The 23,273-nt window shown below is 32.8% G+C and overlaps 2 protein-coding genes across 10 annotated transcripts; both read right to left on the bottom strand.

Annotated features, from left to right (window-relative positions):
• Positions 1-2,821: 2,821 nt before the first annotated feature.
• LOC129322638 (clp protease adapter protein ClpF, chloroplastic-like) lies at positions 2,822-6,551 on the bottom strand. Of its 7 annotated transcripts, none has more exons than XM_054968932.1 (9): positions 6,395-6,551; positions 5,487-5,934; positions 5,312-5,371; positions 4,940-5,034; positions 4,641-4,813; positions 4,186-4,298; positions 3,577-3,622; positions 3,313-3,353; positions 2,822-3,233 (listed from the first exon to the last, which is right to left on the bottom strand). In XM_054968932.1, exons 2-9 carry the CDS (start codon positions 5,811-5,813, stop codon positions 3,087-3,089), a joined length of 1,002 nt encoding a protein of 333 aa, XP_054824907.1. In that variant the 5' UTR covers positions 5,814-5,934; positions 6,395-6,551; the 3' UTR covers positions 2,822-3,086. The 7 variants fall into 7 exon arrangements, with proteins under 7 accessions (XP_054824907.1, XP_054824906.1, XP_054824908.1 ...); XM_054968931.1 differs by having other exon boundaries at positions 5,487-5,899; XM_054968933.1 differs by having other exon boundaries at positions 5,487-6,003; positions 6,395-6,547.
• Positions 6,552-8,706: 2,155 nt separating this feature from the next.
• On the bottom strand, positions 8,707-23,053 carry LOC129322204 (uncharacterized). Of its 3 annotated transcripts, XM_054968352.1 has the most exons (16): positions 22,896-23,037; positions 22,495-22,601; positions 21,977-22,356; positions 20,260-20,337; positions 19,867-19,922; positions 19,275-19,394; positions 19,091-19,161; positions 18,594-18,687; positions 18,240-18,443; positions 15,462-15,713; positions 14,907-15,015; positions 14,491-14,558; positions 10,323-10,392; positions 10,171-10,245; positions 9,993-10,084; positions 8,707-9,190 (listed from the first exon to the last, which is right to left on the bottom strand). In XM_054968352.1, the coding sequence occupies exons 3-16, from the start codon at positions 22,292-22,294 to the stop codon at positions 9,124-9,126; spliced, it is 1,674 nt and encodes a 557-aa protein (XP_054824327.1). In that variant the 5' UTR covers positions 22,295-22,356; positions 22,495-22,601; positions 22,896-23,037; the 3' UTR covers positions 8,707-9,123. The 3 variants fall into 3 exon arrangements, with proteins under 3 accessions (XP_054824327.1, XP_054824325.1, XP_054824328.1); XM_054968350.1 differs by lacking the exon at positions 22,495-22,601 and having other exon boundaries at positions 22,896-23,053; XM_054968353.1 differs by lacking the exon at positions 22,495-22,601 and having other exon boundaries at positions 21,977-22,344; positions 22,896-23,045.
• Positions 23,054-23,273: the final 220 nt, after the last annotated feature.

Genomic DNA, 23,273 nt, shown 5'->3' with positions numbered 1-23,273 from the left:
TGTTTAAAATTTTACTTACTTTTATTTTTTTATACTTTTGTTATATTAATATTGATGATGTTAATAAAAATAACTTATAAATATGATCGGAAGGAGTATGTAAGTTTAACAAAATTAAAGTAAACAAAAAATGATAAAAAGAAAATATTAGATATAAAAAAGAAGCTTTTTTACAGAGTTTACTATTTATAAATTTATAGGTCATAGATATAAGTTATATATTATAGATATATATACATGTTTGATTACGTATTTAGAAAGCGTATTATTGGTGTTTGGAAAATTAATTTACATGAAAAAATGGATTTCATTTGCCGGAAAAAAAAATCAGATTTAAAAAGTGCAGGTACAAAATTGAAAAAAAATTTAAAATATGGGAGGGCTATATTGGGAAAATTCCACCCCTCCATAAAAATGGGCCTTTGATCAAGCCTCCACTTTAGAGTGTGTTTGGTTTGAGGGGAGGGAAGTGAATAATTTGATGTTATTTTGTTTAGTTCAGGAAGAGAGGGGAGGAAAAATAATTATATATAAATAATTTTACCCTCATATTAGTGTTGATATACTAGAGAGGTATATATGCATTTTTTAAACTTATCACTGAGAAAATATTGGTTAAGGTATAGAAAATTTTACTCCTCTCCTAATCCCCCCAATTTGGAAGGGAGAGGAGGAAAAATTTTAAGATTTTAAAAAATCTCTCCTTTGAACCTTCCAATTTTTTAGACCAAACAAAGGGAGGGGACAACACTAAAAATCTCCCCTCCCCTCCCTTCTAATTTTTCAAATCAAACAAAGGGAGGGGACCAAACTTTTTCCCTTTCCTTCCCTCCAACCAAACACTCTCATAGATGATGAAAGAGTCCTAGTAATAAGTATCACTTCTTTAATGTAATCTTTTGTTTTTTTTGAGATATGATGCCCTTTTTAGTCAAAAAAAAGAAGAAGAGAAAACTCACACCGAGTAGGATGACTTGTTTTCTCCCCTTCATGTCTCTCTTCCTCCATTACTACTTGGTAGGCGTGTTGTTTTAAATTTTTTTGTGCTTTGGATTTAATGTGCTTTTAATTTTTAAAAGTAACATTAATTAATTAAATTATTAGATAAATCATTTGTGTGTGGCACTAATATGGGTATGTGTATCAAATACAGTAAAACATGATATGCTGGATATGATAATTTTCAAAATTTTAGGATGAGAATGATAATGTGTGTGTATATAATATAGTTGTTAATAATAAATGTAAAGTGTTAATATAAAAAATATAGTTGTTATATCTTAACTAAATTTAACTTATAATCAACTGTATTGTTAATACTTAAATTAAAGTTATTGGTCACTGAGTTAAAGTTATTAATATAAGAAACATATTTATTATTATATAACTAAATAAATTAACGAGGCTTCTTTGAAATAAAAAAATACTATGCTTTTTATATTAATAATTTTATTTATATTATTAATAATTTTAGTTTAGGTTTTAACAGTTATATGCTTTTTATTATTTTGCTAAGGGTCAAAAAAGATTTTGCAAAAACAATTATGTCAAACTAGTCCTTAGAGGCTTCAAAATAATTATCCCATTTTGTAGGACTTATTTGTCATTCTTCAATTTTGATGAAATTTATTTATCATTCACCTTTATATTTAATGCACTCTTGTCACATTTACTTGTGGAATCATGTAAATTCCTATATATTATACCAAGTTTAAATAAGGTGTGTTTTTCGTCATGAATAAAATAACTTATTTTATCTTTTATATTTATAACTAGTTTGATCACATGACTATAATTATGGCGAACACCAAATTCTTGTCAAATTGATTTTTTTTTTTTGGTGTTCTTAGACATTTTGTATAATTTTTACCATTGCCTTTGGAATAATCATCATCTTTAACTTTTGTCCAACAACAAGAACAAGTTTTGTTTTATTAGGTAAAATCAGCTATATAAATTACACGATAATATTATGTTCAATCAACAATCAAATATTTGCATATATTGTTAATCCAAAGATTTCGTTTAATAACTGCATGAGTGTTCTTTCAAGTTTATAATGTTTGCTTTGCTCCCAAAAATAAATCATCGTCTTTGACTCCTATTACACGATACTCCTGGAAACATCGATGTTATCACAGTTTGTGTCAGAGAAACAACTTTTTATTAACATCATCATGCTTATCTTCAGACTGATCACCACCATTTGACACTGATTTCTCATTTCCTTTATGAATTCTTTAAAAAAGACCAACAACCGATAATTTAGTAAGAACTTGAAGGATGGTTTACATTCCTTAATCTTATTTATAAATTATTTTTAATATATTTCATCAGTATTAAAAAAAACTTTAAAACTCATTAACTTTATTTTAAAATTTAATAAATTCTTAACTTTACCCCTATTAAATATACACACTTCAATAACATTTTCTTTCTTCAATATTTGATAGAGTGTAAACAAAAAAAATTTATGATAAAAATTTAATGATGTGACTTATAAATGAGACTAAAAAATTTTTTTTTCTTTACTCTATAAATAGAATCAGAGGGGGTAGTTCACAAGTTCTCCAAAGATTCATGGAATTATGGTTAAAAGGTTAGACATGGTAAGAAACGATCACACTAATATACTGATTAGTGATCAATGGTGACTATGTACTAACTTCACAAGTAACCTCATTCCTAGGGTAACCATGCCCATAATTAAGGTAGAAAAAAATGAAAATTACTTGAAATATATGTGAATGATCCGATCAACATGTAGACATCCTTGTATAAACATCCTTCACGGACAATAGAAATTATCTTTTTCGAGATATTGAAAGCAAAAAATAGACTTCTTTTAACTAAGTTGTTACACATAAATATTGAGATAAATCATACAAATACTTGTTTACTTACCCCTGGGAATGTCCTCCAAAGCCAATCGAATGATCACAGAAAAGAGACACAGAACAAGTAAGGCTTTTACTTAGAAACTAGGGTGAACCCTATGCATTTGTATGGATCTTAAGATAAGCTGCATAGTTCATGGCTTGTAAATGATACGGCTTCCTACAACTTTTACATATATATTTGTTGATTTACATTTCGCCTCCATTCTCATCATCCAGAGGTACTTCATGTCGAGGTCTATTGAACTTCTCACGGAGTTGCTTGATGGGGATGAAATCGCCAGCTGTATCCATCCCATAGAAGAGAAAAGAGACATAGGGATGATCAAAACTGCCCTGGACAGAGTTAAGAGAATCAATTAAGTTATGAAACTAATGGTGTTGCTAAGGTACGCCTAAGTATAAATCCACTAACCTTGTCTGGTTTATCAGGGGCTAACAGGTTCTCTTCTGCAACTGCAGAAAAATGGAGAATTATTCTGCAAGTCATTTTTATCAACAAGAAAACAAGAACATACAACTCATGACGGTATAAACTGCATAGCAGTGAAATGCGCAGATAAGACACAGAAAATAATTACTTTGCTAGTTGGAAAGACACCAAAAAAAAGATCAAAATTTATGTTACCAAAAAGAAAATTAATATACGCATACAAAGGGAATTAAGTAGCTGACGTACCATATGCCACCAGTATGTTCGGATCAGCACGTACATCAACGAGAACCTGGACAGAAAAATAAAGACCTAAACAACTCTTAAGAAACACGAATTTATTAAATAATAATGAAAGGGGAAAATGGAAATATGCTTCTCACCATTGAAAAAATGGAAAATATCCCCACTCTATAGGATTTAAAACCCTCTATCCATTCTTCTATTGATCCATTTAAAGGATATATATATATATATATATATAAAATCTGCTTAATAAGCATATAAACAATTTAAAGAAGCACACTTTCATTCCACCAAATGGTAAATGAAACCATCAAGAAGTTGATAAACATCTATATATGTTACAACTGACTCTGAATTCTTTTACAATGCCATCTTTCACATTATGGCGTCGTATGTATTATATGGAGTTGTTAGACGACAAGTTTGGTGCTTCATACTTTTGTTGACTGCTTATTTAGGCAGGTTCACTAACAAATGAGAATAAAGAAATGATGAAAATACAAGAAGAATCAACAGCTTATAAAGGTCACAACCAAAGGATAAAAATTAAATTGATCCTAATAGAAATAGAAGTATCTGTTGCAATTCAACTGATACAATAAATCAAACCTGATAAAATGGCTGACTAGAACCCCGAGACAATTTCTTAATCTGAGCAGTTTCCATCCATGAACTTGATTCACAGCATACTGGATCCATTCCACATACCACAGCTCGATAGCCTGAAAAATATATTGAGAAATTAAATAGTTGAAAGGGGAAAAGAGAATCAAACTGATAGATGCTGTGGCTACATGTTTACGGGGGTGCCCAACTGATCTAGGCGGTTTTGATAATTAAAATTTACAAGATGATTCCCAAGTGCTTAAACACTTTTTGCAATCTCAAAATATCAAATTCTCAACATAATCATCACTTTCGCAGTTATGCTATTTAAACTATTCAGAGTACAGCCATAAAAAAAAAAATGCTGACATAGCTTAAAAACACAATGCTCTACTGCAGATTTAAAATGCACCCGATGAAATCAATCATACACAAAGGGACATGTGACAACTATATACCAAATATTCTATGCTTCACTTTCTGCCCCAAACGAAATGCATATTGCACATTTTCATATACTAAAGCTTTAGCTGATGCCTCCAGAGTCTGTGCTTCAAGTTTTGAAATTTTATCACGTAATTCAGCAGCCAAGGCATAATCTTCACTCTTGATTGCGTCTTGGAGATCTGACCTGGAAGGAAACATATCAATATCATTGATCTAGAAATTTGCACAGTTGCACATTACATTAATTAAAGAAGCTAATTAATCATGGAGACCATGTAGTTAGAAGGTCAACAAGATGTGATATACTCACCGAAGAGATATTATCCGCAGAGCTGCATCTTGAGCTTCACTTTTTGAAGACAATCCCCTTTTAGCATCTTGCCGCTTAACAATTTCTGCCTCAACCTTCCAAAAATAATATTTATCAAGTAAGCTGCAGGCTGTTTAGTGCTTCACTTGAAGAAAATTTAAATAACCTGAAGACTTATATATAGCAACACATACAAGTCCAAAGTTGTTTACACTAAATTTAGATCACATGAAGATGTACATTTACACAAGAAAAAAAAATTGTTGTCAGAAACCTCGACAACAAAATTTCCATTTCAACAACTTGAAAACAGTTCAACTCACAGAGACGAGGGTGTGATGCAAAAACGGGTTAGCAGTTGAGCAGTCTAACCTCTGTAAGCTTGTTCCTCAGATCCTGTGCAATGTCATATTGCTCCATATTTAAAGCATACTGCCACTCATAAGTTCAAGAAAATGAGGAATGAGGTTTCGGTACAAATTTGCCAAAGCAGAAGATAATACTATCAAGCATTTTGTAAAAGAGTAAAAACTAAATCTGGCCAAACCTGTACTCGAGTGGCCAAGTCAAGTTGGAAAAAGAAGATCAAAATATTTTCATTAGCACTTTCACTGCGCTCTACACTTGCATCTGAATCTCGCTCCCCACCTCTAAACATCCATCCTGCTTCCACCTTAAAATCCCTAGGCCTTGATGCATAGGGATCTAAGAACAACATCTGCACACTTTGATTCCAGACCCAGTGTCGGTCATAGATATAGGTTGTTTGGGATTTCTTAAATGGCTTTAAACGTGCCCCCCAAGGTGCAAATGATCCACAAGGTCTGCTCTTTCCACATGTTGCCAGAGTGCTAAGTGCCACACCTTCCACCATATTTTAGAGCCAAGTGATAGTTTCTCGCCCAGAAAATGGAAAACAGAATCCAATTATTACTCTTACAGCAATCTGTGCATCAGCAACTACACCGAAAGCCTTCATTAATGTCAATACATGCCTATCAATGTTTCCAATAAAGCTTGTGTTATAGATTATGAAGTTTCAAAACCATCGTTTGCATGATCAGCTGGGGAAAAAAATAGATATATAAATAAAGCTTACCCCAAAAATTAGCTAAATATCTCTCAAATTCAGAGCTTTATCATATCTTCTGATTAAATTAGGAATCTAAGGATACAAATGAAAGTAGAAGATGTAGGTCTCATGTCTTAATTTACAAAAACAAAAAAGCAAAAAACAGATAGGCTTCGATAGCAACAACACAGTGGCCGCGTTGGGGTTCTTGCTCGCCGGAGACAACGGCTAAATTTGCAGACTAACCACTTGGACTAAAAAGTTTTTTAATTTTCCCAGGAAACAAAAACGCATTATCAATAATCAATAATAGAAAAGAAACAAGGTCAGGTGAATACTACATCAAGAGATAGAGGATTTCGAAAAAGAGATTTTGGCCTCACAGAATTGTTGAACATCTTTTCCACTCGCACTGCTCCGTCAGTGCAACCCAATTCGCTCGCAATATAATCAAAAGATGACCACAGAATTCCAGAACACAAGCTCTTTGCCAAATTTACTGTCCAAAAGTCGGATTTTTCTCTGATTTAGTTTCGAAAAATTGGGAAATAAAGAGAAAGAACGGGTAGATATTTTGTTATCAAAAAAAGAACGGGAAGATGTTGATTTTGCAAATATTGAAATAAATATAATTTTATGACACTATTGCATGTTTATTCTTTAGGTGTTTTGAAACAAATAATTTTATGTTTAAGTTATAAATATGAAAAATTAATCATTTGGTTTGGTGTAAATAATTTTAATACTTGTATTATACTTTTAACTTCTTGTATTTCAACCATTTAAAATATTAATTCATTTATTTTAAAAAATAAAATTATAAAAATTAAAATTATCTTAAATTTTAGGGATTAATATTTCAAATTACTAAAATTTTTAATATTTTTAAAAATAATAAAGATTAAAATAATTTAAATCTTTTACTTATTTATAAAAATAGAGACTAATATTTTAAATAGTTATAACCATAAAAATTGCCATTGGTTGCATCAAATCAAAGTTCACATATTGAGTTACTAATTTTCCCAATATTTATTTTATGATATTGAAAATATTGTACTTATAAAAAAAATTCAAGATTTAGTTCTCATACATATGTCTGATGAATTTTCTAGCCGTTCTTAAATAAATAGAACTTATTAATTTTCATAATTTGATTTTAATTTTACTAAAATATTTTTAAAATAATTTATTTTATGGTTATTATTTTTATATCATAAATAAGTATTTTTCTCTATTAAAGCCATGAGAGATAAGTATTGAAAACATATAAAGTGACAATTGAAAAAAAAGAAGATATAAAACTAAGTACTAAAAATAACTATTAAAAATGTAGAAGATGAATATTGAAAATAACACAGTGTAACTCTAAATGAACAATATTATAAATTATAATTTCATAACTTCATAAATATAGGTAGATGTTGGTTAAATCAAGTATAACTAGATTCAAAAGTATTTATATTTGTACTTATATCTGTTATTGTCAATATCTTCCTAAAAAATAAATTCCCTAATGACATTATATACTTCTTCCATTTAAAAATATAAAATATTTTTAATTTAATCTCATCCTAATAAAATAATTAATTTCTTCAAATTAACACCATTTAAATAAGGGTGTTTCATTTTTAAAGTAAATATAAAAGATTTATTTATTATAGGCACTTTTGAAAAAAAATACAATGATTATATTTTAAAACACTAAAAATATTTTGTATTTTTTAACATCCAAATACTCAAAAAATGCTTTATATTTTTTAATGGAAGGAGTATATAGAAAGAGTTTAAAAATAAAGTTGACTCTCAATAGCGTCTAATCTTTCATTTTTTTTCTGGTTTTTAAAATTTTTTTGCCTTTTTTTAATAACTTATGAGTGTTCTCCTATTTTAAGCAATTTTATTAGAAGTACTGCCTTTTTAAGTTTAGACCCTTCTTTTCCCCCTCCCCTGAAAACTAGTCCAGTTTTTTATTCACGTTCAATTTTCTTCATTGACAGTTTAAGTTCTTTTTTTTTTTTTGGCCTAAGGTATCTCCACAGTTAGCAACTGTAAGACTAATCTCTCAAAAAATCTGAACGCTATTTAAAGAGTTATCCTTTCTCTCAAGTAATATTTTCCATATACATCTTTAAGAATCAAACTCTAAAATAATGTTTAAGGAATCTAAACTATTACCATCTGAGCCACATCCACACCCACTGACAGCTTAACTTTGATCCAACTTGATTCAACAATCAAAACAAATTTTCATATCCAAATCGAGACAGTCCAACCCCTGTCCACGAAACAATGGTTTAATAGTTGTCTGCTACTTTAGGATAATCCAAATGATTGGAATATGTTATCTTAAAATATAACAGTGGTCAATGAAATTCGAAATTCTCAAAGTTCCCAATTTAAGCAGCAATAAGAAAAGTGACTGCACCTAAAAATACATTGATATTATTACATATAAATGAGTAGTTTTGGTGTATAAAATGAATCTACCCATAAATTACACTTTAAAATGAATAACTAAATGGAACGCAAGATTAACAAACCCCAATTTCACATAATAATTTTGCACAATTTCATCTTTCTAACAATTTTTATATCGATCATAGCATTGTGATTTGCTGATTGCCGTTGATTTTAGTTTTTGATGAATTAAAAAATTTAATTCATCCATAAATATACAGTACACAAATTTACATACAAAAAAACCAATGATATTCAAGAAATTAAAGAGAAAACTATGGGAGCACAAAACAAACATTCAATGTAAGTAATCCAAATGTTCCATCTACAAATCAACAAGCCACTTTACATCGACAACCGTCTGGATTCAACAGTAACCAAAACGACATTAAATTTTGTTGAAAACTCAATAAGGAGATGACAAGAGAAAATAATTTTATTTCACCTATAAAGAGAAACAAATCAATGCTTAATAGATCAAAAGCCTAAAAAATAAATAGAAGTGAGAAAAGCAAGATTCTGACACGTTACATTTCAAACAGAGAGACCCTAATCCACTAACCAATGAAAAATGTTGATGGAGAAACTAAAGCCAGTGATCCTCTTGTATCAACAGGTGGTGGAATTGCATATGAAGCTCAAGGACCTTTGATTAATATACATATTTTGTTCTGTGATCCACACGAACACCCTTTCCTCCATTGACTTCTAAGTCATGCCTGCATCAACAGAACAAGTCAGAGAACTGCATTGCTGGAGCACTATTGATCGGTTCAACCAACAACATGACAGATTAGAACTTCCACGCGTCCATTTATTTTCTAACAAGTGTTTTTATTGAAAAACGGTCAGGGTGAGCAAGGATAAACATTTCATAGAAGAGAAAATAAATACAACAACGTACTGGAGTATTTGACAATGCTAATATTTACTAAGGAAATTGGAATTCCCCCTTCACAACACTAATATTTACAAAGAAATACTCCCTTTGATCCTACATACAAGTCACTTTTAACGTCAATGGAATTAAGAGAAGTAATTAAATTATTAATGTTGTTTGAAAAGGAAAAAAAAATTCCCAGTTTATCCTGGTTAAATGCAGCATATTTTAAAAACTTTCTCCCTCATATGTAATATTTTACTCTACTCAGAAAATTGCGAAAGGGTAAAATTGGAATAAAAGTAATTAATGAACCATCTTTTTATTCATAATTACTTATAAAAAGGACCATTAATTATTTCTAAAATGTGACTTATATATAAAAGATCGGAAGGAGTAGGAGTTGGGAGGTCAATTAGTAGTATGAACAAGGAAGGGAAGGATTTCCTATATCAGCTACCCTCTCATCCACCAGCAAGGACACCCCTTTACTAAACAAATGGAAAGGCACACCTATATGCAAACAAATGCTCAAAACCCTAGTACTTTGAGAAGTCTTAAATTGAAAGCAAGACCGTGCAGCCGTGCAGGTACATTATGAGAACAAATGTTCATGGCTAAGAATGAAACAGAAACTCAACTGAAAAACAAAATCTGGGATGGTCAACTGCTCACGAGGCACATATCTGAAGAGTTGCAGAAGCCGATCAGCATATACCACTTTGTTCCAAACCTAAAAGTATATTGCAAATAATAAGCATAAATGTGTGCTGCTCAAATAGGATTAACTTCCACGAATAGAATCCAATTCTAACATACCACGTTGTCTACAAACCACTGAAGTGTGAGTATTGCTGCTTTTAGCCCAAAAGTTGGGTGAAGAACATATATTGCCTACACATATCAAACTGCAAGATCAGAACAAAGACCCTGAAGGTGTCATGCAACAGCATTATCTGTAAAGTGCATACATGCAGGTTCCGCCGGTGCTTCTGACCAAGTATCTGTTGTAATCTTTTCATCCAACCAAAGTCTGGCTGCCTATTTATTCCAATAGTAGGGTGGAGAGAAGTGAATATCTTAATTTTATGATCAAACCAAAGTCAAAAGAATAAAAAAAAAATCTAGAGCAACCAATGTCAGGAATTACATATGAACAGACATCATGAAACAACAAACTTATGCAAAATATTCTTCACCAACCTTCAAAACATGCTTCTCTTCCTGTACATCTTCTCCATATTTATTTATTTATTGGTTTACCACTTTAACTCTGTCTACATTATATAGCCGATCCCAAACCTGAGTAAAGGAGGAGGGTTGTTTTCGGCCCTTAACAACCAATGTAAAACTTTGTTGAATCTCTTATAGATATGGACAATAGACGTTTTTGTGCTAATGCTAGGTTGTTGCTTATAAGTAACGTGCTGCATGGCTCGAGTACAGTGATAAGTATGTTAGAGCCATTACATCGACGTCCAGATGTAGTGTTAAATGAGCAAGGGCTACTGTGTTATTTTGGATGAGCACGGCTAAAGAAGTTAGTCCATATGAATAAGATTAGATTTAGCACTTGGAATGTTGGGACCTTGAATTGTAAATCTATGGAAGGTGGTAGGAGCTATAATTCAAAGAAAAATTAATATCTTGCATCTGCAGGAAACTAAATGGCCTGGTGAACAAGCTAAAGGTATTTAAAGTTTCAAACTTCGGTATACTGGAAAAGTAAGCACACGTAATGGGGTGAGTATCATTGTTGATAAAGAGTGGAAGAAGAACGTGGTAGAGGTTAATACAATTGGAGACAGATTTATTTTCTTAAAAATGATTGTTGAACGTGAGACTGTCAATATTATTAGTGCTTATGCACCTCAAGCTGAGGTAGAAGCCAATCTTAAGGAACTATTTTGGAAGACTTGAAGGGGTTGATTCAACCATACCACAAAATGAACAGATCTTTATTGGAGGGTACTTTAATAGTCATGTCGGGAGGGAAGCAAGTCATTATGCGAGAGTGCATGGTAATTGGTTTTGGGAAGCTAAACAATGAAAGACAATCTATTCTTGATTTATCTTTGGTGCATGATTTCAAATATTGTGAGCACTCATTTCAAGAAGAGGGATGGACATCTCATCACTTATAAAAGTAGAGCTTTAAGATCAATTGATTTTTTTTTTTTTAAGTTAGGAACACAGATAGAAGGCTTTGTAAAAATTGTAAGGTGACTCTTGATAATGCTATAACGACACAATACAAGGTTCTTGTCCTTAATGTGCGTATTATGAATAAAAACCAAAAGTGTTGACAAGTGGTAACTCCAAGGATTATATGGTGACATTTAAAAGGTGAGAAGCGAGAAATTTTCAAGTGTAATCTTTTGGCTGAAGGAATTTGGAAGTCTCGAGGAAGTGCTAGCATTTTATGGGAGGATATGGCTAAGAAGGTAAGGAAGGTTGCAAAAGAAGTTTTGGAAAAATCAAAAAGTTTTGGTCGAGAGATAAGGAATTTTGATGGTAGAATAATAGTGTATAGAAAAACCAAATATAAGAAGGAGTGTTTGAAAGCCATCTATTTGTGCAATAATGATGAAAATCGAGAAAGATATCATATGACTAAAAAGGAAACTAAGACGGTGGTGAGTGAAGCTCGTTCTAAAGCATTTGAAGAGTTTTGTAATGATCTTGGAACAAAGGATGGAAAAAGAAAAATTTATAAGATTGCCATGAGTAAGGAAAGAAAATCAAAAGATTTAGGACAAGTAAAGTGTATAAACGATGAAGAGGGAAATGTTTTAGTCATAGATGGTGATATTAAATACAGATGAGAGACATAATTTTCTAAATTTTTCAATGATGGATAGGGTTTATATAATAATTTGAAGGATTTAGCAACTCCTGAAAGAGAACAAAATTTGTTATTCTATTGAAGGAAACACAATTGTGAGGTAAAAGAAACTCTTAAGAAAATGAAAAATGGTAGAGTTGATGGGCCTGATTGTATCCTTATTAAAGTGTGAAAATGTTTAGATAAAGAAGGGGTATAATGGTTAACTAAGTTACTTAATGAGATCTTAGAATCTAAAAAATGCCTGACAATTGGAGGAGAAGCACCTTAGATCCTATTTACAAAAATAAAGAAGATATTTAGAATTGCACTAATTACATAAGGATTAAACCTATGAGTCATATAATGAAATTGTGGGAACAAGTGATTGAGAATAAGTTGAGATGAGAAATTGGTATTTTTGAAAATCAATTTGGCTTCATGCCAAGCAGAGCGACTACAGAAGCGATTTATCTATTAAGGGAATTAATGGAAAAGTACCGATGAAAAGGTAAAGATTTATATATAGTTTTCATTGAGTTGGGAAAAACTTATGATCGTGTACCAAGAGAAGTACTTTGAAAAGAATTGAAAAAGAAATATCCGGGTTGCATCTGGGATTATCAACAACAAAATATGTATGAGGGAGCAACAACTAATATAAAAACATCCAGTAGCGAAACAAAAGACTTTTCTATAAAGATTGAATTGCATCAGGGATTATCTTTGAATCCTTATTTATTTGACCTGATCCTAAATGTTTTGATTGAGCATAGTCAAAAGAAAATCCCCAACATGCTTTTTGCAAATGATCTAGCCCTTATTGTGGAGACAAGAAAGGAGATTAATTATAAACTAGAGTTATGGAAAAGACATTGGAGTTAAAAGTTTTCACCTGAGTAAGAGTAAGAGGAAATATTTACATCATAATTTTAATAAAAAGTCAATGAGTAGTAATTTGGAAGTCAAATTGGGAGATTAAATTATACCTCTCAAGTGAAAAAGTTTAGATATTTGAGAACTATTATTCAATATAATGGGAAAATTGATGAAAATATTGCACAAAAGATACAAGCTAGGTGATTAAATTGGAGAAAGACTAAAAAAGTTATTTACGATTGTAAGGTACCTAATAAATTTAAAGGGAAATTTTATCAAACTGCTATTAGATCAGCAATATTATATAGTAGTGAATGTTAGGCTTTACCATGATAGCAAGAGCATAAAGTTAGAGCAGCAGAAATGAAAATGTTGCGATAAATGTGCGGGCATACACATAAAGATAAAATTTAAAATGAGTGCATACGAAAAAAATTGGGCGTCGCACCTATTGAAAGAAAAATGGTAAAAAATCGTTTGAAATGGTTTAGACATGTACAAAGAAGATTACGAGAGGCAATTGTGAGGAAAGTGGAATAGATAACTTTAAACCCTGTCAAGAAGGGTAGAGAAAGATCAAAGAGAACACTTCTGAAAATTGTTGATCGTAACCTCTTAATTAACAATATTTCTAAAGCTTGATAAATGATATAAATACAATAGCGTCATACAATTCACATAACCGACCCCATCTAGTAGGATAAGACTGCTTGTTGTATTGGTTTGCCACTTTAAGAGGCAGATCTGGCCTCAAAATAACAATGCATCAATGCATTTAACCTTACAAGCAAAACCATCTTCACCAAAGGAGAACATAATTAAGAAGCAATATATCCAGTATTGCCTTTTTTTTTTTTTTTGGTGGATAGCAAGTATTGCCTGATTTTAACATGGGGCTATGTTTTCAGCAATGATGTTAATAGGCTTAAAATACTGCACAACCACTCTCAACAAAAGGCACGTATGATTATGGGGGGAAAAAAAAGGCACGTATGATTAAGTGAAATTCAAGATGCAAAACATGGACAAGGCCAACAGTTGAGTAAATTTTTTCCAGCAATCACACAAATTATTATGCATATGATGCAAGATGTTTGGTAACTGAAATACTATTGCAGGTTTATACAAAAGCATGCATATTTGTTAAACCATATTTATTGTATCTTAATGGCTGAATTTCCAATTCCTCTTTTTATACCAAATGGGGAACAGTTAATTACTTAATTTTGGCTACCAATTGTTTTGACATATCCTAAAAAGTCACAATTCAAACAAAATAACAGCTAGTTGGCATGCAAGGTGTATAGTTGGTCCATTTCCTCTACCTGTACTGACAAACTTTTCAAGATGAACAGCCCTTACAATATCAGGAACCGCTATTTGTACAAAAGAAATTGATAATATGTACTTTGCACAATTTATGATATAAAACTTACATCTGCAGAGATGCAGCAGAGTGGAAGTAAACAATAGTATAAGGCTTCTGTATTAAAGGCTCGAACTCCTGAAATTTAATGCCAAAATGATTTATTACATTTGAAAAGCAAACAGGAAACAAGAAAGAGTTTAAAATTTATTGACAGAAATCAGATTCAAAAAGAGTAGTATGGGTACAAGACTTATCAATTATTATAGGATGTGTTACATACTACAAGTGTATAAGGGGAGATGACTGCCGAAGTGTACAAGTTTACAAATGATTAAGGTTTCTCGTTCAATATCTCTGCGTTTTAACAATAAATTTCCACAGCATGCATTGCCAACATCCAGGAAATAAAATTTCATAATCACAAATGTTATGCTCAACCTAATTACCTAAATATATGCCTGGAGTAGATTATAATCATATTACCTTTACCACATAGAGGACAAATCGCTCCAGATCAAGACATCTGAGCAAAAAGTGTGCCCCCACAATAACCATAACAGGACGACCTTCATTGTCTACTCCACCACGATAACTGAAAATAATATTACATTGATCATTACATGCACAGATTAATCTGAACAATCGCAAAAGCCCTTGACATTGATTGGTTAAAAACTTGAATACATAAGCTTATCGGAAATTTTAAAGAGCATAAAACATTATTATATGAAGAATCACATATTATCCTGCATCATCATTTTGCAATTCAATTTCCAAAAGAGCCCCCCAAACCCCCCCCAAAAAAAAAGCTCTTTAAGTAGTTGATGAAGAAGCCATAAAAGGTTGAAACAATATGAATACTCCAGAACTGTACATTTTCTCTTGTAAAGATGGCAGACCGTTATCCACCAGGAAATTATACAAAGACCACCAACTAGTATGACTCACCAATCCTAACAATGAAGTAGATATAGGAGATTGGAAGTCATATATGAACTGACAATGCCTGCAAAACTTGATTAAATTACAGATACTTACACAATTTTCATATCTGCAATTTCAGAGAGACTTAGAGAATTCGCTTTAGCAAGGTATCTAGAGTGAAGAGAATATTCTTCAGCAGCAGATAATGGAGGCACAACAAGTGCACCAAATCCAAGCATTTTGGCTAAATTCCAGCCTCTTTGTGCTTCAGCAGTCTTCTCCCATTGCTCCTGACGTCTCTGATCAGGATCTTTTATTATGGACATGAAAGCAGGATCCAGAAACAAACCTAACGATGATGAACTCCTATACAAACCACACAGATCAGTAACACTTCATGCCAAGCAACAAAACTTCAAAATATTAAGAAAAAGAATCAAATGGCAATTGATAATGACATATGCATTCTGTTGGAAATTATAGTTCGTTTTGATTAGGTTATTTTGTGTGTTTTTATTTTAATTAAGGATGATTTTTTTTTAGTTATTTTTGGACAACATCGTTATACTAGGATTTTTAGCGTTTGATTTCAACATGGACAGAGCAATTCCATTTTGATTAAGATAACAGTATTTTAAATATTTTGTTTGATAGACTTTATCACTAAGTTACTTGAGAGCTTGAATCTCTCTTTTATCATCTACAAATGGAATGCTGCTTTCATCTAATAAAATATTCAAAGGATTCTTAAACCCTGAATTTATACACATTCCATATCTTAAATGCTTTTATTTCAAGTAGAAAGATCCCAATTGTTGCTCCTGTGAATGAGGATAGGATAGCAATGGTCTAGTTTTTAAGCTACACTTTCAAAGAGCACATGGCTGAGTTAGTTTGGGCTTTCTAGAGAAGGTTCCTGCTAGAAAATGGTTTTTCCAAAGTCAGAAAGAGTAGATTGCAGGTTCCCTTTCAGTGATCACTTTTTCTGTGGTTGACATTATTGAACATAAATGCTGGTATCAAGGTCAGAGGGGAATCAGGAAAGAGACTTCAACTCCTTTTTTTACTTTAGGGCTTGTTTGGTTCACTGTAAATAAGTTCCAGGAAAAGGAAATGGAAAAAGAATCAGTAAATTCCTTTGATTGGTTGGCATGAAATTTAATCCTTGGGGATTGAAATTCAGGAAAAAGAATGGAAATTCAGTTCCCACCTTAAACCCAAGGAAAATCATATTTTCCAAGGAAATTAATTTTTCTGACCAAAATACCCTCTGTGATTCCTCAAAATTCCACACTCTTCTCCATTGGAAGCATGTCTCAAAATACTTTCAAGTTTCTTCCAGCTTCTTCTTCATCAGCAGCCATTCTCCATCATAAGGTTAAAGATGCCAGTGATGACTAACAAAGAACCTGCAACGAAGATCGAAGATGCCAGTGATGAGGAATCTTCTTCAGATCTCCCTCATAGTGCTCTGTCAAAGCTTCTCCCTAGCTCTCCGTGAAGCTTATCCCCCATCCTCTGCTGTCTTGCCTTAAGCCACTGCATTCAGCTTTTCCCTGTTCCTCCACCATCGAAGGTTCTCCCTCAAAAATACTGCATCCTTGATTTGTCACTACAGATGAAGATTGATGAAGGAGATGAGATGAAGATCGGGTGAGACAAAATGACAAGTGTTGTCGGAGATGAAGATCTGTGATTTGTCCTCCACATTGATTTGTTGATGGAGATTCCAATAAGAATGATAAAGTGGGAGATGAAATTTATTAATTTAATTTATTTGGGGTGAGACAATGAACAGGTGAATGGTGGTGCCTTGATTCATTAATTTATTTTTTAAGGGTATTTATGTATTTTAATATTTTTGGCTAGAAGGATTCCATTCAAATTTTCCAATGTATCAAACTATACTTTTAAACCCAATTCAATTTCCTTTTCCAATTCCATTTCTAGTTTCATTTCCTTCAAAATGCTTCCAGCAAACCAAACAGACCCCTAGTTTTGGATGTTTGTACTTATGACATTAGTTTAAAGGCAAATTTCGGCATATGTTGCAGCATTAATGTAGAAATCCATATTGTGACTTCTCCTTTTGTTTTTTCAGCCATCATATTGTGACTTCTTTAACTAGTTTGAATTGTTAGGCTTTTGCAATAGCAGACCAAAGGAGATTTCGTAGTATCGAATACCAAGTCCCACATTGAATAGTACAAGGTGCTCCATTGGGTGTTTAAGTAGGTTGATTCTCCCACCTCAACAGCTAATTTTTGGGATAGGGTTTCCCATCCCACTTAAGAACCTATCAATTGGTATCAAAACCACGTTATTAGTAGTTCCAAAGAGGGATATTCACGGAGTGTTTTTGACTGGCAGGAAGCTGAGTTTAGTGCCATGGAGTGTAGTCACCGAGATGTTGACTTTCCATGGTGGGCCAATTGCTAGAGACTTGGAAATATAAAATACCAAGTCCCACGTTGAACAACATGAGAAACTCAATGTTGGACCACAAAAGGTTCTAACCAACAAGAAGCTAAGTTAAGTGCCATGGAGTATGGTCACCGAGATGTCAACTTTCCATGGTGGGCCAATTGCTGAAGACTTAGTAGTATGGGATATCAAGTCCCACATTGAGTAGCATGAAATGCTCAATGAGGTATTTAAGTGTGTTAGTTCTCCCTCCTCAACAGCTAGTTTTTGAAATAGGGTTTCTCATTTCACTTAGGTACCTATCACAAACAAAAACCTATCTAGCATTAAAAACTAAGTAGACATTAACCCTCTTAAACTTTTAACTTAGATGTATGCTATACACACGCAGACATGGGGGAGAGGCAGAAAGTTAGACAACAACTAAGATATAAGCAAAAACTTGGAAATCTTGAAACTGTAACTAACTTGCGTAACATGCCAACATCATTGATAGGAACATCAACTGAAGCTTCAGGAGGTTTCACAACATTCTGTTTAGGCAAAGATGTAATTCTGATTTTACGCTCATCAATGGTGGTCTCACCATTCTCATCTCCAACATCTGCAGGAAGCTTTGTTAAAGCTACCTCCTCCTCATGTTTATCACGAGGAAAGTAAAGTGGAAGCAACCTACATGGAATGATTTAAAATATCTAAGTTGATAAGGACTAAAGCATTCAAAAGTAAGATTGAAAAGCAAGTCAACCAAAATTGGATAACTGTCAAAGACACTAATAACTCAAAACAGTGCAGGTAGCAAACCCCAATACTTGAAAATACCTTTTATATATCTCAGTATCAGTTGTGCTGATAGTGCAAAAGACAACAGCTATTATGTTGGCTTTATGCTTCTCGAGAAATCTACGCACAGTCCCTGTAGAAGAGACATTAAATGAAATGGGTGGTAAAAGAAACAAAGTTAAGAAGCCAGTGATTTATCCACTGTTATTCAACCATCTGAAATCAATCGCTAGCTTAACAATAGAGGAAGCATGCAGCACCACATATCAGATGCATTCAAGAATTGTGAATTATGGTATTGTCATGCACATAAAGATACTCCTAACATGCATTACGTTTTCCTGATATTTAGCCTTTACAGAAGCTATTTTTCATACGGAAAACTGCAATGAAATAGTTATAGCACATATCAAGAAGATTGGGGCAATTTTAATTTCCAGATATTGCTAATGTTATTCGATATGATTTATAAGGAGAAGATACATATCACTGTAATATTAGAAAAAGTAACATCATGAAGGAAAAAAATATCTCACTAATAGCTACATGTGCAGCTGGTTCGCGGGGATAGTTCTTTGCTTCTGTATAAATACAACCCATAGCTATGCTGCACACATATCGAAGACAGCATAAGTTGTAGAACAAAAGAAACAACATAGGAGATGCACCAGAACCAAAACTTTTGCATCAAGGAAATGATATGAAATTTTTAAAATAAACCTGCAAAGACCATTCTCAATCAGAAGCTCCAGGCAAGAACGATAGCAATGACTTAAAGCATTTTCTGCAGCAGTATGGTACTTTACAGCATACTTAGGACCAACAGTATGGATGATTCTCCTACAAAATTTATAGAAGGAATAAAACAAAGTACACAAGAAATCCAGTTTATTGCTGAGAAATTGCATGTAACTAAGGAAGAATTATACATAAGAGACAAAAATGTATAATACAGTGGCATAATTAGTGCAACAAGATACAATTAACAATCTCAGATCCAAACTAGAAGAAAAGAACAAGCATGCTGCTTAGCATTTGCAGAAACACATCCACCATTGAACAGACTACAATATACAAATCCCACACCCACTAACAACCATCCAAAAATGACACAAAATCAGTAAGAGAAAGCATCTTGTAATAAATGGAACACTAATGACTGAAAATGAATCATCAGTGTCCATTCGGCAGACAGAAAAAAATAAAGTAAACCATGTTTGCATAGAGTAGTCCTTTAACAACATAAATAGACTGTTTATATCTTCTTCACGGACAAGTATATGGAAGAGGGCCCTATAGACAAAATATCAACCTTGCAGGAAGGTCATATGCATTAGTAACTTTAGCCATTCCTGTTCGACATCCACCCTGTCAAGAATAAAGATACAAAATCAGCATATGTCAACAATAAACATATTACTTCTAGAGAACTCCTCATCAGTCATGCCACTGAGTCTGAGACAACACTATTTATCAGAGATGTTCACCAGAAACAAATAGGTTCACTAGTATGTGATAACAACAATGTAGTTAATATTCCAACCAAAGCCTTAAACTCACAAAAGAATTCAAAAAGTTATATCCCGCAGTAAAAAGTATTAAACTCATTAATGAAGCCCCAAGCTCACATATTATCAGCATTAAGCACATAAAGAATATTTTTTTTCTTCTGAAGCAATTAAAAAGAAAATATGATTAAAAATACCAGCATCATACACTCTTCCGCAAGACCAGGTCCAGCTGTAGCATGCAACCCAGGGCTGCTATGTGCTTCGTCCAAGTTCTATAGACCAAGAAAATAATTGATTAAAAAAGTAAGCTGTGGTAAGGTCCCATTTTATTTACTAAATGTTCAGTTCAGCACGATCAATAGCAGTGGCAAATACATATATTTTGGTCAGCACTTAGTAGGAACAATAAATACATACTTCTAAAAATTATCATTTAATTTTTTTATAACAATTTTATGATAACTAATAGAGGAATGATTAAGCAAGTGAAATCAAATTTTCATTGATAATGATGTTTAAAAAATAAAATTAATTTTCCGCATCTTTATAGTTGTCATGTCAAAGAAATAAATCCATTGTCTTTCTGATTTCTAGCTGCACAATTTGAGATAAATAACAAGGGGCGATTGGCGATGTATAGCAGTAGGGGCAATAAGAAATCCAATATATACCTATAATAGAAATTAGCAAAAATTACAGGGGGCATTTTCCCTCAAGTCCATATAGAGGATCCACCCAGACAACCCCTGCCCAATAGTTACCTCATATTACATAATGATACCAACTGGGGTTGCAAGAATAAAAAAGTTCAGCCGCAAGAATGTTAGCAGGACTCATGGTAAGGGCAAAAGAATTTCCTATGTAATATAATACCCAAGCTAGAAAGCAGACACAAGATAGCTTGTAGCATTAAGTGTCACACAGATCGTGGTGGGGATAAGTCTTGCCAATTTTTTCAAAGATATAGAGATATCTATACGAACTAACTCTTATTAGGCTTCAATATCATACACTTTATGCAACAACAAAATCATCGCTATCCAAAAGTTTCAATGCGTTCAAACACCAGACAGTTTAGTATTGCCAGACACTTTTGAGCTTAAGGCAAAAGATAACAAAAAAACAAGCAACTCCCAAAGCAACTGGTTAACTCTATGCAAGAGAACAGAAATCAGGCATCTCTAACATATAACTGAGTCAGACAAAAAATATATATTTAAGTTCATAGTAGATGGGTATATTATTAAAAACCCTTTAAAAACAACAAGGATGCCATAAAAAAAAAATAATTTGAACCTGAGGTACTTAAAATTTATAATTATTGTGATCATGTTTACGAGCAAAATGATCACTTCATATAACAGAACAAGTGCATTGGTGCCCTTTCCACTTCTAATCCTAACATGTTTCCCAGTACCCCTCAAGGATTAATATCCAGCAAAAAAGTACAGGAAAAAGAGAGAGAAACAAAAGGAACATTCAATCTATCTAATGTGGATTGAAACACCCAGCCAACACACCGCAACAGAAGTCAACAAAGAAGATTTCAGCTTTAGCTTTCCCCAAGTGGATAAAAAAAAAAGAGGATTTATAATTTATCAGAGGAGTTCCACAATCAATTGTCTTCTAAAGCAGCACCATAAAGTTATAAAGAAGAAAGCATAAGTTCCATCATGTGAACTAATTTTGGTAGTCCATGATATTATTTGCAAATAACAGAAAACATGATTATGACAACTAGAATTTACCATTATCAATTATCGAAAGCTCAAACCAGATGCATACCAAAAAAAAAAAAAGGACAAAAAAGAAAGTTCAAATAAGATGATAATGAAAATTCAAGTGCATCAGACCGAAAGGAATATATGCAGACATATAACACATACACATGCGCACGTGCATGTAACATACCTCATTTGTTGAATTTACCACAGCATCCACTGCAAGATTCCAGGGATCCCCCCTCCACAAATAAATCTTTGAATTAATTTCTTGGTCCACCGGAAACCTTGCCACTGACCCAATGCCACCACCCTGCGTTCCTGATGTATAGGTTAAAGGGTCAGGAAAGTTTGAAGAAGAATAGGATGGATCTCCATTGTCATGCTCCAAGGAAGACCGATGCTCAGCATCACTCCATCGCGGAATCTGATCTAAAATCACAATGGAATCTCCATTATCAGTTGGCACTCCACCTCGGGTTGCGGCTAAACCCACAGGCTGGTACATTTGTGAAACTCCTATTTACAGCACTGCGTCCCTTCTTGAGGTTGCAAACTCTGCCAAGAAAACTACAACAACTGACAGGTGAATAGTAGCAAAATACAGGTAAAATGAAGCTATACTGGGATTAGAGGCAAAGACTAGAAAGGAACTCGAGCAGGAAGTTCTGTTGGCCATATTGAAGATATTTCTATACATACAATTACCTCCACTCAACCAACAAAAACTTTCCCTTCAAATTCGCTTCAAAGTAACGCCCATAAATCAGGATTTCAGACAAGATTTTCAAGATTCCTCCTGCTAATAAATCATCCTTGTTTGGCAGCCACAAAAATGCCGGGAAAAGAATTATGAATACGAAAATCTAATTACATAGCACCAAAGGCAAACAAAACTAAGCATGACATACTTCAATAGCCCTTTCCAAGAGTAAATCCGAAACAAAAGCAGACGCAGATCTTATAATTGCATTACGAACGTTTAAGGGATAATTAGTTCGAATCAAAACCCTGGCTTGAGATTTTCTTGACAGAAATGAAAACGAAAATCTCAGATATATGACACACAAAATAAATAAATGGTAATTGAGGCGAGCCCGAAAAGCTACCTGGAACTTAGATTCTGGGTGGGAAATTAATTCCGTTTACTTCATTTTCCCCTCAGGTTTTCGGCGTTGGAATGACTCAGAAATACAGCTCATTACTGGGTTGACGACGATGAAGTTGCAAAGCTCATTCTACCAGCAGTGAATTTCGATTAAAAAAAAAAAAACTTACACACACATATCCATACATATATATATATATTATTAAACGTTCTGGCTTCTTGTCCTTTTCCGGACCACTTGAACAAATTGATATAAAAAATTAACAGATGAATTATATTTTATATTTTTTTTTCCCTCTTACAATAATTTTGTATTTATTGTTAATAGTAGAGCAAACTGTGGAGAACTTCTCATTTACTTTTAATCATTAATATTTTA

Source organism: Prosopis cineraria, unplaced genomic scaffold, assembly GCF_029017545.1.
Source record: "Prosopis cineraria cultivar Desert tree isolate PC_DT_omini unplaced genomic scaffold, ASM2901754v1 PC10, whole genome shotgun sequence".
Classification (NCBI taxonomy): Eukaryota; Viridiplantae; Streptophyta; class Magnoliopsida; order Fabales; family Fabaceae; genus Prosopis; species Prosopis cineraria.
This window is presented reverse-complemented; position numbering and strand designations above follow the sequence as displayed.

What these genes read in the sequence shown, in the direction of transcription:
- LOC129322638 (XM_054968932.1), bottom strand. Translation starts at nt 5,813, where the DNA reads ATGGTGGAAGGTGTGGCACTTAGCACTCTGGCAACATGTGGAAAGAGC. An exon ending in AGTGAAGCATAGAATATTTG is followed by an intron (nt 4,299 to 4,640) that starts GTATATAGTTGT and finishes TATATTTTTCAG; the next exon opens with GCTATCGAGCTGTGGTATGT. An exon ending in GAACATACTGGTGGCATATG is followed by an intron (nt 3,354 to 3,576) that starts GTACGTCAGCTA and finishes ATTTTTCTGCAG; the next exon opens with TTGCAGAAGAGAACCTGTTA.
- LOC129322204 (XM_054968350.1), bottom strand. Translation starts at nt 22,294, where the DNA reads ATGTACCAGCCTGTGGGTTTAGCCGCAACCCGAGGTGGAGTGCCAACT. An exon ending in GCATATGACCTTCCTGCAAG is followed by an intron (nt 19,395 to 19,866) that starts GTTGATATTTTG and finishes TAAATTTTGTAG; the next exon opens with GAGAATCATCCATACTGTTG. An exon ending in TCTGCTGCATCTCTGCAGAT is followed by an intron (nt 10,393 to 14,490) that starts GTAAGTTTTATA and finishes TGGAATAAATAG; the next exon opens with GCAGCCAGACTTTGGTTGGA.